At 38.0% G+C, this 17,060-nt stretch overlaps 1 protein-coding gene across 1 annotated transcript in view; it reads left to right on the top strand.

Annotated features, from left to right (window-relative positions):
• Positions 1 to 13,855, top strand: part of HMGN3 (high mobility group nucleosomal binding domain 3) — a 23,869-nt gene extending 10,014 nt beyond the window's left edge. The window contains exons 2-6 of the mRNA XM_014307057.1: positions 4,763 to 4,813; positions 8,876 to 8,905; positions 9,553 to 9,600; positions 11,921 to 12,034; positions 12,543 to 13,855. Coding sequence (XP_014162532.1) covers positions 4,763 to 4,813; positions 8,876 to 8,905; positions 9,553 to 9,600; positions 11,921 to 12,034; positions 12,543 to 12,581 — 282 coding nt within the window. The 3' untranslated portion in view covers positions 12,582 to 13,855. The remainder of the gene's footprint in view (positions 1 to 4,762; positions 4,814 to 8,875; positions 8,906 to 9,552; positions 9,601 to 11,920; positions 12,035 to 12,542) is intronic.
• Positions 13,856 to 17,060: the final 3,205 nt, after the last annotated feature.

The raw sequence follows: 17,060 nt of genomic DNA, 5'->3' as shown, positions 1-17,060 counted from the left end.
CCTCTTGCAACGTGCTTTTTTTTTTTTCCCAAGCTTTCACCTTATTTTAGTTGGTGAAAAAAATTGTAGGAGGAATGACCAAAAACATTACATCATGGAAATTGCAGCTGCAAGAGTGAGCCAGGAAATCTATGGGCAAATCCCCTTGCAGGCAGTGTATCAAGATGTGGCTGAACCAAACAGCTTGCAAAGAAGGGAAAAAATGCTATTCAGAATGCTCATGTGCTAGGACAGTTAAGGCTTTCTGCCTTTCTGATTTCTTAATATGATAGTTAGAATGAAATTTGTATCTGCTTTTTTGTTTGTTTTGTTTTCATGGAGGGATGAAAGGACTAATTTCTCTCCCATCAGAGCCAAGGTGTTGAGTTTCGGCTTGTAATAAAATCCTTCAGAGAATGAACCATCTATTTAATTTTATACCGACCTTCTACTGACAGTTACTTCTCACCTACTTGTATTCTCATTTTTCAGGCTTTTTAATGTACTTCTTTATAATAAATCCATTCATAATAGTGCAAACAAAATATTCATCCAGAAGCTGGACATTGCAATTTCAAACGCCTATCTTTGGATTGCTCAAAAGACATCATCGGCTTCACTGCTTTGGATTACTTTACTCTCATTATATACTGTTTATATTTCAGGGGTTTGGTTTAAAAAAATGAAGCTGTATGTTTTGTGGTGCATCTGTACCAATAGCCTTGCCTTAAGAACAGTAAAAACAGGAAATTGACCTGTATTTTCTATTAAATGTTTACTTAAAACAGTTGTCTAGTTTTCTCTTTTCAACCTAACAGTTCTGTAATGATGTTGGCATTGCAGATACTGCAGTATTGCTTTGGTGTGTGGAAACACTGGTTCTTATTATGTATACTTCACAGCTGGTGAAAGAGCTGTGTATACAAATAAACTCAATGTTAATATTCCTTCAGGGATTTTTTAGCATTCTCTACCATCTATTAATATTCCTTTGTTTTTTCCAAGCCACTCAAAATAATTTTCTAGATTGGTCTTAAAAATAGCTGGGGTAAAAGCGAGTGGAAAAATAAAAGCCAATTGCTGATAGGCAGTCTTAAGGTTTGAGAGTTATGCAGCTGTGACAGATCTTGCAAAGCTTAGCTACAGCTTAAGTTGCAATCTTATTGCCAATATTTAGTGCTAATGGTGTATGACACGATGTGTGGTCATCTGAACCTAAAACTTGCTTGTAATTCAAATGTCAAAAGCATATTTAGACATATTTAGATATTTAGAGATGGCCAGTCATCTTCTTTCCTTGTGTGTACCTCCACGACGAAAAAAAAAATCACTGTTGTCTGTGTCCTTATTTGCTTTATTTATGTTTTGTCTCTGTAGGCATCCATACCATATCACAGACGGCAGGCCTATAGGGACTGCTTTATAAATATAATACAGACATATGATGGAGTACAGCTGAAGAATTACTGAGGCTGGGGTGCTGCCCTTGTCAAGTGGTTCAGGGCTTGTATTCACCTTGGATTTTGCAGCACAAAACTTGCAGTGTGGGTATTCCTGCTCCTGCCTGGTTTAGGATGTACAACACTGTATCCGGGGTGCATTTTAATGTGGCTGAGGTGTCATGTGAAATATGGTGAGCCGTTGCATTAGGTCATGAGGAAAAACGTGCCAAGGGGAGGGGTTACTTAGTACATTTTGTTGCTTTGAAACCAGAGGTTCTTCAGTAGTTTGTCACTAGGACAAAAAATGGGGGAAGGGTTCCTGTGGAAGAGTTAAGGGAAAAAGGTTTTGGTGGTATCTACATAAAAGTCCTATGACTCCAGATAGGAGTGCAGTCTCTGCTTGTGGCATGCCAAGTTCTTTGGGAACTATGCTTGGCTTAAATCCATTTGTGTATAAATCTCTCTTTTCCCTGGGGAGAGGAGAAAGGAGAAAGTATTGCAAAAACCGGTATGAAGAACCACATCAGCTGGGACTCATCAGAACTCATAGAGAGGAAAATAAGTTTCTGTTCCTCTTTTAACAAATACATTGTAGCCATATCTGACATGTATGTTTTTTTGGTGTGTCTATCAGCTGCAATACACAGAATAGATGGAGTCCCAGGCTGCCTGCAGCTGCCCCATGCCACTGCATTCTTGTCTGTTGTACTGACTGAATTGTTTGTGCAGCTGTGCAGTAAAATGATTCTGCTGGAGCAGGGAAGACTATATATTTATAATTTGTTTATATGTTATAATATTTATGCATTTGTTTAAGCAGCAGGCTATTTTTCAGCTGGATCAATTACCTTACCTGTGACATGGCCTCCCATGCAGCTCTGCCAGCCTAGTGGGGAGCTAGGGCCGGGAGGATGAGCCCAGCCACCAAACGCCTGGACTTGCAGAGAGGAGGGAGCAGGAAATGGAAATGAGAGCCTGTCAGAACCCCTTGCTGCTTGTTCACACCTCTGAAATTACTATTATTCTCCATGGAGAAAAGTTATGTGGCCTTCAGAATTGCTGTTGGATTTTCTAACTTGGGAGGGCTGTGAGAGCCCAGTGCTGGGCTCATTAATTATCTAACTTAATTGAAGTATGTTATGTAATATATCACAGTAGTTAGTATACAGAGGTTGTGGTTGCATTAAGAGTATTTTAATATGATTTTTCCCCCTCTGGTTAGCCTCATGAGCAGTTTTTTTGATCTGTTTTCTAGCAGTAGTATTGGCATCTATCAGACTGCCCTGTCTGACAGAAATATGGGAGAATCCTCTTTTGTAAGTGTTAAAGAGAATGGGGTAAATTACTGTGTGTTAACTGTGCAGTGTTGCGGGTAGAGAGTTAGCCCTTGTGCAATTCCTGCAAGGCTGTTGGCATGTCGCAGTGCCATCTTGGGATAGTTTAGCTCTCTCAAAGCTCTATGATTCCTAAAAGTGAAGCAGGGTAAATCAGCCTGATTGTGGAGTGTCAGTCAACTTCGTTTAGCTTATGAAGAGTTTTTTGGCTTGGCTTCCAAAGGAAATGGATTATGCCATCTTTCTGTCCCTACCCCTGTAAATCTAAAGTCTCTTGACCACTGCTAGGAAAAGATTATAAAATCTCAGAGAATTTCCATGTAAATAGGTTCTGCCAAGGACAGGAAGGATGCTATTTGAGTTCCCTCTTGGGGAAAGGGTGCAGCACAAGTTTGTTAGAATTGAGAAAATTCATATGGGAGAAACCTCTTATGAACTCATAGACAACAGAAAAGCTCTACCCAGAGCATATCCTGTATTGTGAGTCGAAGAGCAAAGTTGTAGAACGCAGGACTTTGTTTCTGACAGGAATAATGGAATAGCTTGTTTTTGTTTTCTTTGTGACTTCTGATGCTCCCAGCGTCACAACATCAAGCTGTAGTAACTCCTTGGTAACCAAACTGAAAGACTTTTAGAAATGCAAACCTGAAACGATCCTGCAGGTGACTGGTGAGGCTGCAGTTGCATAGGGAGCAGTCAGGCTCCATTTTGGATGCCTGCCTGTTGCTATTCTGAGTTGCTCTACGCTGTGCGATGCTGCTTAACTTCCTGCTGTTTTCAAGCTACTTACATGATCATTCCTCGGCTTTTTTTTTAAAGCAGCTGCTCTTGTGGCATGCTTCCTTTCTGTCGGGAGAGTGCACAGTAACAAAGGCACGTTTTATTCCTGGTGGGGGGATGTCTTTCTCTAAGTATGTTAGAGCCCAATGCCAGGAGAAGGCACTGGTCAACTGCTGCAAACGAGCCGGTCATTTTGGCTGCTCCAAACCACAGCTCTCTAACTCCCAGACATCTTGTGTCAAAATCTGTGAGGAAGTTTGAATTAAGATTGAAATGGAAAGAAAAGGGAAAAGATAACTAGTCTGCTTCCTTACTGATTGTAAAACGAAACAACAACCAAATTGCCTTCTCTGCTGCCTGTAAAATGCCTTTTTGAAATATGCCATTCTTGTAGATCTGCTCTAACTGCTGCTGCTCACTCTTTATCCAGGAATTGCTTGCTCCTGCCTAGAAACACAAATGTTTGCAAAATGTGAAGTTATGCATCTTGAGTTGTAAACAAAAGAGAAGCTTGATTTTCACCTGCCCTGCCTTCTTTATTTAACCAACCTTTCTCTAGTACCTATGCAAAATTAGTTTTACAGCATTCAAGCTGATACTTTGTTCTTGAGAAGATGCATGTTTGTCCCAAGCTTTTCTGTCAATATCTCAGTATTTTACTGATATATGCTCTTCTGAACAAGGAGGTGATATGATGTAAGGATACTTTTAAAACTTCCAGCTGAGTGAGGCTGAGAGGAAAAAGGAGTAAAGAAGGTAAAGAAATCATTCATTTCAGTCATGCTGTATTTTTTTGGTGCATCTCACTACATCACATAACAGGTTAAATTCATGTTTGGGGAAAAAAATGTGTTAAATTTCTTGGGGATGTCAAAAGCCATCATAGAGCAAACCTCAGATTTCTAGTTCCTACTGTTGTGCTACCAACAGCTGATGAGATGGAACTTCCACTGGAGCCTGAGGATGCTTTAGTTAATGGGATGTAGGGAGTCTGAGGGATGGTGAGTGATATGATGTGTATGTACCTGGTTCTCAGTCCTCAACTGGTTTGGGTAAGGAGTCTGGTTTGAGTACAATGCTGCTTGTACATACAAATGCAGATTTGTCAGGCTGCTTTAAGTTGTTGCAAATGAAAGAGCAGTCAGTCTTTACCATAGTCTTTGTTTTGCTGTTGTCTGCCTGCTTTTAAGTCTGTCATAAAAACACTGATTTAATATTTTGTTTCAGTCTCCAGAGGGTGCTGAAGGCAAGGATGCAGCAAAAGTAACTAAACAAGAGGCAAGTATATATATATATATTTAATTTGTTTTGGCATGTAATTAATAATTGGAGATTTGCAGTCATGTGTATCAGAAGATTATGTATTTCTCTGGCACTTCTGGTGAGCTGTTTTCAGTGGGAATAAAGACAGTAAACCACATTTTTACCCTGTCTGGCTTGATTTTGTCTTGGTGTACTGAGGATTTATACAACTTATTAGTACACCAAATAAATTTGAGAAAGTTTTAGGGCTTTCATAGACAAACTCTGGTGGATCTTGTGGTAGTAGTGTAGTATGTCACTGCCTGGAACTGTTGCTCTGTCTTTAGTGGGTTGGCAGAAGAGGGTTAATGCACACACCTCAACCAGTCTGCTTCAAAACTATTCTTAGCTTAAGTGACTGATGGGAGAGTGTCTTGAATTAAGATACTAGACTCTAAACTGGAGAAGCTGACACATTTGTGTGTTTTCTTTGACTGGATTTGTTTAAAGGACACAGTACATTCTGTTAGAGAAGACAGCCGGTGATATCTTGGTATCTACAATAAAGTTTGCTAGTTTGTTTGTCATAGCCCTTAATGTGAATTTTAAAAAACAGGTAAAGAATTAGGAGAATTTTTTTCTTAGGTTCCCTTCTTTTGTAAACCAGGACCTTGAGAAGAATGGGGCAATATTTAATTGCTCTCTTTGTAAATCTTGTAGCATATTTGATCAGGAAAATAGCAAGTAAACAAATGGCATGTGCTATAGTTTACTTGCATGTAAAGAGAACTTTTTCATAAGGCTCCCCAAGCAGGATCTTAAAGAAACTAGCTAGTGTTGAAGATCTTTCTAAGAATTCCTAACATATAAACTTAGGAGAAGAGAATGGAGGAGTGAAACTTAATTTCATAAAGGAGGAGATTATCAGTGGAGTATTGGATTTTTTGGGGGGCTTTTGCTGCTGAATATATTTGTTAATGATCTCTAGGAGAAAAAGTACTAAAAAATTTACAAAGTTTGCTGAAGTCTGCAAAAATTGTCAGAGTAGTCAGAAGTGAGAGAGGCTGAGAAGGCTGTTATGTCATTGACAAATAACTGAGCAATAAAATATCAGAAGAAATTCAGTATGGAGAAATGCAAATTAATACACAGGGAGAGGAAGACCCAGTGGTGGTCACTAAGCTGTTAATCAGGGGAGAGATTGTAAAATCACAGTGAATAGTTACTAGAAAATGTCAGTAGTTCTAAACAGAAAGCAACTAGAACACAGGAAAAAATGCCAGAGGAGAGAGTAAACATCAGTGTACCACAAGATTAATTTTTGTGCTCTCAGATAAGGGAATACTAAATGAAGCTCTCCTGATAGAGGCCATGATAGAATTAAAAGGATACCAAGTACAGTAAAATTACATAAAAATACAGGGACAAATAGAGGATGTACAGCAGCTTTAACAAAAAGGTAAACAACCCAAACTGAAAAACCAAACAACACAGTTTTTCTAGGATTATTCATCTTTTATATAATGGAGGTGTGATAAAATAATTAGTAACACAAAGAAAGGCAGTTAGGGAATTACTCTTCATGAAAGCAGTAAATAAGAGGAATCTAGTGGAGGTAAGAGGCAAGAAGTTATAAGGAGAGACAGCAGAGGATGAAGATTTTGCTTTTTGTTTTCCACATGGTGCATAATCCCCTTATGGAACTCATTGACGTGGGATGTTATGGAAACTGAAAGTGTAAATGAGTCCTATATTATTAAACAGATTTGTCTAGAAAATAACCCTTGGGGACTATTTAAACACATGATGTGATTATGATATCCAGATTGGAGAGCTGGCAACTTCAGATTGCCAGAAGCTGGTGCAGTGGGAGCATGCACAGAGTTGTTCTGTCTGCTCCTTTTCATAGACCCTTTCCATAGATGTTTGCTAGTGGGCTTGTGTCAAACAGGCTCTTGGGCAAGCTGCTAATTCCTGGGTTAGTACAGCTGTTTGGAGGGGACAGAGGTTCCCAAAGCAAATGAAAATGTGACCTTTGCTGACTTGGCTCTAGTTCCCTCCTTATAATCAGACAACACAAAAATACATACAAACTCCAAATTAAAATTATTTAGCTGTCAAGCATTTTTGAGGACCTTATGGTTTTTGCTGGCTTTCTTGTGGCAAACAAGTCATAAGAAAGTCAGGAGGTAGGGGAGAGAATTATAACTTATCTAAATCAACATATTATCCTTTAAAAGGTAGATGCTAGCAAAACATTTCAGTTCCTAAATGTTAAAGGGATAGAAATAATTGTTAAGAAAGCAGATTTGTAAAAGATGATCTCTTGAGTTAGGGGTTCTTTGATTACCTGACCAACTGAAATGTTTTGTTTATCCTGTTGTAAAATAATGGTGGGCTGCTTCTCTGGTGGTTGATATGTTAAATTGCCAAGTGAAGAGAGGTTTACCTTTTTGCTGTTAATGATGCATAAATATTTCATAGCTGAAAATGTCTAGGTATTTTTTTTACTTCTATTTTGCTGGATGCAGATTTGAACTATTCACTACTGCTTTCCACTAAGAATTCTTGAATGGCTCCAATGAACACAAATTACAGCATTCTTCAGATATTAACAAGGGCTTTTTCCTGTTGCAGGATGTGCCGAGCCATGTTTTTTCAGCTCAGCTTAAGTGCTTAATATGTAATTAGAAGTATTTTTCATTCTCTTTTCAAGCCGAGTTATGTTGGATATTTGTTGCAGTTTAGTTGTCCCTTTATTTTGGTCACAGGTGTAATTCTCATTTTATGAGTAGACCAGACTTCAGCTCAATTTATTAAGCATGCTGTGTAACTGGGTGAATCTGTTTTAATTAATAAAAAAATATTTTGAACGAGCTAACAAGTATTTTTAAGACTTCCGTAATAAATTTATGACAAAAAGCAGGATGAAATAAAATCTGACAAGGAAAATATGTTGAAGTGATAAAGAAAGCTGGAGAGAAGCAGAATGTCTGGCTCAAGTCTTTCCTTTTGAGATTTGTGTTTAAATAGAAGAAATAATTTTTCTGTCTCATCCTGCAGCTGTCTTTGTGCACCTGGACTCTCTGAGCAAGTGTGTGGAGAACTGAGGAAGTGGAAGGACTTAGTTTCATGTTTTGAAATTTTAGCACTCTGATGTCCTCTAGAGAAGGATGTTAACTTTATTCAGCTGTTCATCAGATGGGATTTGTGCCCACTATTACAAGTAACATCTGCTAGATTCTAAAAACATCATGCTAAGTCTGTATGAAAAAGGTTCAGTCCTTTGCACAGGTAGTCAAGCTTACTGGATTTGTGAACCTTTCACAGACCAGGAAGGGACTCAGAAGTAGTTGTAAAAGGGGTGTAAGTAGTTGTAAAAGGGGTGTGTATGAGGTATTAAACTTTGTGGAGCTTTTGGTGCCTTAGAATTTTAGCTTTTATATTTTCCATACATTTGCAATCCTGCAATTCTTTAGTGTATAACCCTAAACTGCATATAGGGTGTTAGCTACTACTTTCCAATTTTGGTCAGACAAAACAATTCCTCTCTAGGCCTGGAAGTCAAGGACACCTCGCTGTCTCAGGCCCAGAGAGATGTAAACAAAAGTGAGTTGGGAAGGAGCAAACTTGGAGTAAATTACTTCATTACCTGAAGCTGTAATTGGAAGATTAACCCCCAGTATGCAAATGGACCAGACCTATAAAAGTATGAAAACCCCTGGCCTGTCATCCATTTTGTGTGTAGCCCCTGGGAGGGCTTTATCTGCCCAAAATGTACCTGAAGGCCTACAATAAATATAACAGCTCTTTACTCCCTTAATTTTGTCTGACTTCTGTTTTTAGGTAGTCCCAAAGAGGCATCAGTTTAGATGGTATAATTCCTGCACAACTTTTATTTCTAACTTTCACATCACTGTGTCCCTTTAAAATTTTGAGTGTCCAAGGTGAGCGAGATGTGAACTCTGTTTGGCAATAGACACATATTTTAATAGATGCATATTTTATGCTGTCCTATGGAATGACTGATACTATGGTGCTTTGGATATTTTTTCCTGTAAGTCTGTAAAAATGTTCTTTTTTTTTTTTTCCCTGTAGCCCACAAGACGATCAGCAAGACTGTCAGCTGTAAGTATGTGTAGTACCTCCTGGTATATTCTTTTCTAAGCACATATGGTTTCTCAGACCAAACAAGTTCTTTACATTTTGCTTGATTCCATTTTTATTCTTGCAAGGGATATTTAAGAACTCTATCAATGAAGTTATCTTTGTTTTCTTGGTTTCAGGTTTTCAGGTTGTTCTGACAAAAGATATATTTCCCCACTTCAGTGCATAACTGTCTGTTAGGTGCAGTATTGACTTTATTTCATTTTGCAGGCTGATGTTAGTTGTGGAAATGCAGCTACTTCTCTGGAAAGGAGAAGGAGCTGTGTTTCAAGGACTTCATTTGATGCCACTGCTAGCACTTGGTTTTATTTCCTCTTCTCTGTTAGAATATAGCTGATGGGGGATTTTTTAATAGTTACTACTAATCTCAGTATTTTACTCGTAGAGTGACCCCCAAGTTGCTTTCAGTTCTAGATGAGTGAGTTAATGCAAATAGGTGTGTTCAGAGATGAGGTGCATTTGTGCAGTAAGGTTTTTCAGACCTTTTTAGATGCATACTATTGAGCAGGAAGTAAGGGAAGGTGTAGGGTGGGGGGGACACAGGGTGTGGAGGAGGCTGGCTTCTGGTGATGTGTCTAACATGTTGTGCAACTAAAAATGTTTTATAGAAACCTGCTCCACCAAAACCTGAACCCAAACCAAGGAAAACAGCAAAGGTAAATACTCCTTCTTTTTAGTTACCATCGTTTTAGCCAATAGTAAGCAAGTATACTCCTTCTTTATGTTGCAAACAGTTCAATTCACAGCTTTTTTTTTTGAGGCATGGGCTTCCCTGCCCTCTCTGCAGCTCCCTGCCCCCCCTCCCTGGAAGAAAAACGCAAATTAGATCATTCTTTTCTTTCTGTTCCACCCCTTCCTGGCCTCATTACTGGCCCAAAGAAAATGTCTTGCCTGTTTGATATGCAGACCATGTTAGTTTGTAGTGAATTGCTAGTTTTAGAAGAATTTTTACCTTTACTACACCTTTCCTGAAAAGTACAGGCTTGGTTGAGTAAACTCTTCCTGAGACCTAGCAATTTCTACAAAAGCATTTGAGATTACTCTGTATCATTCTGTTTCCTTGTCTAGAGGTGCAGTACTTCATTTTGTACTGAGAAACTCTTATCTGTTCTTGAAGCCTGGCTGCTGCTGAGAATGCACAATTATAATTAAAGGTGAAATTAAATATATTTAAATTGAATAGTTTGGGTTTTCTGGGCCAGTTACAGTCAAATTAAAATCTTATTAGTGTTTGAAATACCTTTTCAGGATTTTTGCATATAAATCATGTACTTCAGAAACTGTAGATTTATTTGTGCCTAAGGGGAATGTTGAATAAGAGCAATTGCTTTATTGGGGGAAAAAAGCTTCCATGCCGGACACTGCGTCTAGCACTCCTCACACTTCCATTTTTCAAGTCCTTTTATTGTCATCTCAGTTGGGCAAGTGCCAGGATACAAAGTCCACATGTAAAGTAAAACTCCGACTTTAAACACTGTTTGATTTATCATATAAAATTACCAGTAAATCTTGCTGAGTCTATCCTGCTCTCCCCTCTTAAAAAGAGTATTAATAAAGAAGGGAATGTGACAGCTTCTGTAGCTTCACATATGTGTGGGTTGAGCTCAGTGTCATGGACCCAGTCTGAGTTGTGTGAGATACAATTTGAAGCTTATTTTGGGTGACTCAAATCCTTTATGATATTACTGTAAGTAACTTTTTAATACAGTTATCTTTTTTTTCCAAACCCTAACTGGATCATATTTTAAGGAGTATATTAATCTTGGTCTCCTCAACAGAAAACAGCAAGTGTATACTCTGAACCTGCTAGTAAACAATGAAAGATGGTGCAGATTTCAGATAATTTTTATTGTTAAAAGCTTGCATGTTACGAATTTGCTAAGTCAACTCCTTAGTTTGTTCTTTTGTAGGTGAAGAGTTATAACTGTGTTCATATCGACTGTAAGCTTCCAAATTAAGCTGCTATGTAACATTGAAGCTGAGGGGTGGAAGGAGTAATTCAGCTGCCCTGGAACTGGGATTACTGAATTACTGATCTCCTCACTGTGCCACTCCTGTATGGGCATCAGTGGGGAAGGGTAGTAAATGAAGGAAGGCAGACATTAATATCCCTGTTCACAGCTATTATTGCCATTTACGTGGAGAATTTAGAGCAAATGATTGCATGGAAGATATCCAGTGTTTATCAGAACTACTTTAAGTACTAACATAAAATAATAAATGCAATACCCTTTAAATTTTTTCCCATTGGACTTTAAATACTTAACTTATGTTTCTGCTAACCTTTAGATCACAAATGTAAACAAGTACATAGAGAAAGGATTTATAAAAAATATTGGACTTCAGCATAGAAATTAAGAGCAAATCTGAAAATGAAATTGTGGCTGTTAGAATAATTCCTTTTGATAAATTCTTTGCTTTGTGTTGCTGCAGATGGACTTTTATCAGTTTGCCTCCCTAGTGTGTTGGCTGGTTCTTTCCTTGACATGGAATGACCATCACAGATGTTATCAAAGTAACAAAAGGACAGCCAGCAAAAAGCTTAATTTTTAAAATCTAATTTAATATTTTATATTAATTGAAAGTGTAGTGCTGTAGTTAGACAAACAGTGTGGTGTTTGTGTTTGGCTGAGTAAGCTTTCAATATACTGTAATTGCATTTGTTCACACAGATATCCTGTATATACCTCATAGGACAGCCCTACCGAAGTCATCTGGCAGGGTTTTGTATCCCTGAAAAAATTAGCAGAAAAACTAAAGAAGCAGACACCACCATTTTCTAGAAATGTTGAGTCTCTATGTAACTTATGTGGGTTTATAGTTTTCAGGTAGCCTTTAGATGGTTTTCTGTTTCAGTCCAGCACATGAAGCTTGCCAAGACTTGCTGTTTAGTTCATGTGAAAGTTGTTTTGATGAAGATGCAGGGTTCTGGCTACTCATACAAGGTCTATGGCCATGTTTTTAATCTTCTGTCAGAAGGAACCTGGAACAAAGGCCAGCAAAGGTGCTAAAGGGAAGAAGGATGAAAAGCAAGAAGCTGCAAAGGAAGGTACTACACCATCTGAAAATGGTGAAAATAAAGCTGAAGAGGTACTTTCCACACATACCTCCTGCTGATTGAATCAGTGTTGTTTAATTATTCAGCCTTTCAGACATTGTTAGCATGTTCATAATGTTTCTTTTTATTGCCCATAATGTTATTGCAGATTCTCATCTCGCTCAACTGTTAGTGTTTCAACATCCAGAGGTGCCCCACCCAGCACACTGTCAGTAAAAGGGCAGATTGAAACAGTGAAAGTTAAGGGTGCGGTAGAGCATTCAGCATGTGTGCAGTGGATAGGAACAGGTGGTAGTGTGGTGCTTTTCAGTGTGAACCATGGAAGCTGACAGGTAAGGCTTGTATTGCTTTTGAAAAGCTGGGACCCATGAGTTGAGAAAAGTGTGTGACTGTAAGTGTTCCGGTTGTGTAGATATCCTATGGACACAGGTTTGGAGCTGTTGCAAGTAAGAAATCCAAGGAGTAAGGATAGCTTGGGTATTTAGGTACCTAATAGCATTTCACTATAGTAATTTAGTTTCTTTCTTTTTTTCTCCACAGGCTCAGAAAACTGAATCTGTAGGTGACAAGAATGAATGAAATACCATGAAAATTTTGGGTTGATTTTATGTACCTCTTGGACAACTTTTAAAAGATATTTTTATCAAGTATTTTGTAAATGCTAATTTTTTTAGGACTATGATAGTTGACATATTAAACTGTATATGAACATTTCCCTTCTCATAACAGTGCTTTTAGAAATTCCCATTGTTGCCAAGTAATATAAATATCAACTTAATATTGCAAGGTATGTGTGAAATTGGATCAGCATTCCATACACTTGCTTTAAGAAATTATGTCTTGTGCATATGGTGATGTTTTTACTGTGTGTATTGGAATTTTTCATGCAGTTTTTCTAGAGCAATAATCAGTGGTGCTTTTGTACTTAGGTTTTATGTGATTTTAATGAAACATGGATAGATGTGGCCACCTGCTGACTATTTTGGGTTCTTTTAATGGATTAAAATAAAAGGTCTCCTTGCCCGCAAAACTAAAGACTCCTAATGTTTTCTCTTAATCTGAGGAATGCCATACTCACATCTTTGACTGTTACAAGGCAGACTAAATTATTTAGTAACAGTTGTTTTGCATGCAGTGTGTTTGCTTTTTTTTGCTGATGTCTGATTGAAAACCACGCACACAGGAGCAGCAAACTGGGATTTTCAGTGGCCTACAGTTTAGGGGATTTACAGATAAATTCTTCATAGATACATTCACCAGATACACTGACACAGGGTGAGTAGAGTTGCCATACTCTGACAGGATATTGTGTCTTCAGTGAGCTATCAGTACAGAACAAATTGCTTGATTGATAGAGACGTACAGTAATTTAAAAGTAGCTTTGTTTCTCCCCACTCTCTTTTCATTAATGTGCACTGTAGTCTATGGAAACCTTTCTTTCTATCTGTAGCCTTGAGTTTAATATAAATAGTAATTACTGTTCTTCAGCTGAGGACAGTTGTTAATACATTGAAATCGCTGTTAAACAGTGCTATATATTTGGTACCTGGTGGAAGTGGAACAATGAAAACTGGTTTTGAGGTAATTGTGGTGATGTGGTGGATTAGCTAATGATTTTTTTAGTGTCCATGTTTCAACTCTGCAGCTCATTCTAAGTACCTTTTATGATTTTTCTCCTTCTCTTTTCTCTAGGGGTCCTGGTGTTTCTATTGTTACTTCTGGGATGGGAGGGGTGAAAGAAAAGATGTTCCCTGTTCTTCGGTAGCATTGATTTGTATTGCTCAAGTGGTAGCCATTATGTCTGAGGATACCTTTTGCTTGTTTGAGTCAATAAATAAATGACTGTTGCCTGACCTGGCGTTCTATTTGTTCTTTGGGAAGAAGTCTCTAGTTGCCTTTTTAAATTAAAACCAAAAAGAAGCCAAGCATATCTACACTTGAAAATTCAAGCTTGATTGCCAAAACTCTCTCTCCTAGCTAGAATAAGAGTTAAGACCTGCATTGATATAAATGTCACCTACACTTTTATGATAGGCTTGCTACACCCACAGAAGAGGAGGCTGTTCTCTGCAGCATGAACTTAGTTTTGTTAGAAAATTTAAATCAATGCTCTGCTTTTGGTGATGGAAGGGAGAGGGCTATAACAGAAACTGTAGACAATGAGAAGGGAAGTCCTTAGTGTTACCCAGCAATATGTGTTTGGTAATCATACACATTACTTCTGATTTGCTTTCTGATGGACCCTGTTGAAAATCTATTAGAAATTATGGTTGTGGGAAGTTGAACCATCTGAACTCTTTCACAGAATCATCAAAGTGCTATTTGTAAGCATTTTTTCAATTTATGAGTTTCTTGTCCCTCTGTGTGTGTATATATACTCTGATCATTTTGTGTAGATCATCAAGAATTTAATTGCCTAATCCTATCTAGACACTTGAAGCTCTTGAAATGACCCTTTTTACTTAGACTTTAACTTAGGCGTGAGCATCAGAAGACACTTCTCTGGACAGTCTTGTTTAAGGAGAGCTCTTTTAATAAATGGTTAAAAGGTGGGCAAAAGTTGGGTCCTTAAACTAATTGCACAATACCTTGACCTAGTAATTTTGGCACAAAATTCTTCTGTTGTCCCAGCTGGATTAGGAGATTCAGGTCAGTGCCAGAATTCCATTGGAAGCACTTAAGAAAAGATCCACTTGGCTAAAGTGCAGTGAAACACACTACCCTGCTGATTCACTTAACATTTCTGATTTTTCAAAAGTGCTTTGTAAATGTCATGCTTACCTATATTTTTTCTCTACATGTCAAATTCTCAGAGAAATCTTCAAGGCACTGTATCAAGTTCTAGAACATGTTTTTTAAAATTAGAATGGTCACACATTCAGACATATGTAGCAAGAGTCTTCGTGGGCAGGTGGTGATCTGCAGAGCACCTTCAGGAAGTATGTAAGTATTTTAGTTTTGAAGTGGCAGTTGGAAGTGCCAGGTGTCACATCTCTGCCATAAGGAAACTTGTATCATCAGTATTTAATGACTGACTGCTTCACACTTGAGCACAAGGTTTGGAGGGATCCCTGAAAGCAGTATATGTCCTTTTGTGGGATGTAACAGATGGGTAATTCAAGGTACATAAAAAAAAAATTGTGAGGGTGTCTAAGTTTCAGCCAAGGACAGGGTTAATTCTTTGCAGTAGCTGTGAGGGGGCAGAGCCTGGAGCTGTGTGGGCAAGTCCAAGACCCAAATGTTATTCAATGCCATCTTACCTCATGGCCAGGGTCCAAGGGTTGGAGAGAAGGGACTCTTCTCCTCCAAGGAGGAGCATGTCCCTTCTAGTGGTGGGCTTAGGGTTCATCCCTCACTGTTTAATTATGTCAGGCTTGGTGAGCATTTTGTGTGTAAATCACCCGCTCTGGGTACACTTTTGGCATTAGTATTGTTGCTGTTCTTTTCTTATCTCGCTGCTGTTTCCAGTAAGCTCGTCTTATCTCAGCCTGTGATTTTAACCTTTTGTGCCTCCAATTTTCAACTCCATCCCTGGTGTGGGAAGGACAAGGGGAATTGAAGAGAGTGAGCAAGTATCATCTGGCTTGGGAGAGTCTCAGTGGGGGCCCTGAATTGGGGAGGACCATTCCTAAACCATGACAGAAGGACAGAGAGATTTTTAAGTTTAAAGGAGGCAAATGCATCAGAAATAAGACAATTCCCCTTGATTGTCACTTTCCACTATTGCCCTGTCATTGACTGACCTTGGGCTAACTGAATATGTCAGCACAAGGTTACACTTGGTATTTTGTCTGTTCAATGGCGAAGGCAGCTTTTTCTGAACTGCAGATAAGATGCAACCGATTAACAAAAATCCTAATGGAAAATTAACCCTTGTGCTAAGCAGCAGTGAAAATTAAGTTTTTGGTGCATCTTGCTCAACCCTTAAAAATTAGAGGGTTACTTGGTCTGTTCATAACTGCAAAATTAAAAAAAACTAGGGAGAGAGAAAAGGACTAGCAAGAAAATAAAGATCACTTACTAGAATAAATAACATGCAACTTAAATTTCTAGTGGACTTGGGAAAAGCAATAATTTAGCCCACAATGTCCATTTATATTAAATAAGACAGTAAACTTCTGTATGTGAATGAAAGCACTAAATATACAGGAGACTGTCTATAAACAACTCCAGTATAGCAAGAACTCTGTCACCCTCCTGGCTCAAGGTTTGTTATCTATCTTGTATTTGTAGGAAAATGTGAAGAATACTTTCACTGTTAGTTAAACTGCTGCATACATAGTGGTCAGGAGAGGCATTAGAATGTTCAGTGCTATTATTTTTGGTAAAATAAGAGTTTTCTACTCCTGTTCTCTCTAATATACATGTTTTTTGCTTTATTTTAAAACTAATAAAGCCTGCTATAGCCAAATTGGCTTGCCAAATTGCCAGCAACTGCTTTCTGTTATGTCCAGTTCTGCATTTATAATAGATCAGAATGAAATAGTTCAATGGTTTTCCCATAGAAAATGGACAGTGTAAGAAATAAACTGTTTTGATACATTATGCCCTTTGTGATGATGGGGACTAACAGGTGTTTGACTAATACAGCCAAATACCCTCACAGTCATCTTCAAAGTGGCTACAAATGAGTTCTGGTGAAAACTGACTTAGCTAATGTTGACTAACAGGTGTTTGACTAATACAGCAAAATACCCTCACAGTCATCTTTAAAGTGGCTACAAATGAGTTCTGCTTAACTAATGTTTTAACTTTGTCTATTGATACTAATAATATGAGTGGAAAATCATATTTGCATACCTGCTAAGATAAGGATAAAGCTAGTAATTCAAATTCATGCTCAAAAAATAAACCTGATTGTGTGAGGCCATTGTGCTTAGTTTTAGTACTGCATTTATGTCATGGTAGTATAACTTGTAGGAATTGTTTTATCACTGTTTCCATTCTCATTCAGAAATAAATTTCAGACTTGAAGCCCATAAAAACTGAATTTATACTGGACAATTTCAGGTACTAAGCTGTTTGATATGAATCTTCCAATAATGAACAATTTAATGG

This window comes from Geospiza fortis, unplaced genomic scaffold (assembly GCF_000277835.1).
Source record: "Geospiza fortis unplaced genomic scaffold, GeoFor_1.0 scaffold190, whole genome shotgun sequence".
Classification (NCBI taxonomy): domain Eukaryota; kingdom Metazoa; phylum Chordata; class Aves; order Passeriformes; family Thraupidae; genus Geospiza; species Geospiza fortis.
The sequence above is the reverse complement of the archived record's forward strand: the minus strand, read 5'-3'. Positions and strand labels throughout refer to the sequence as shown.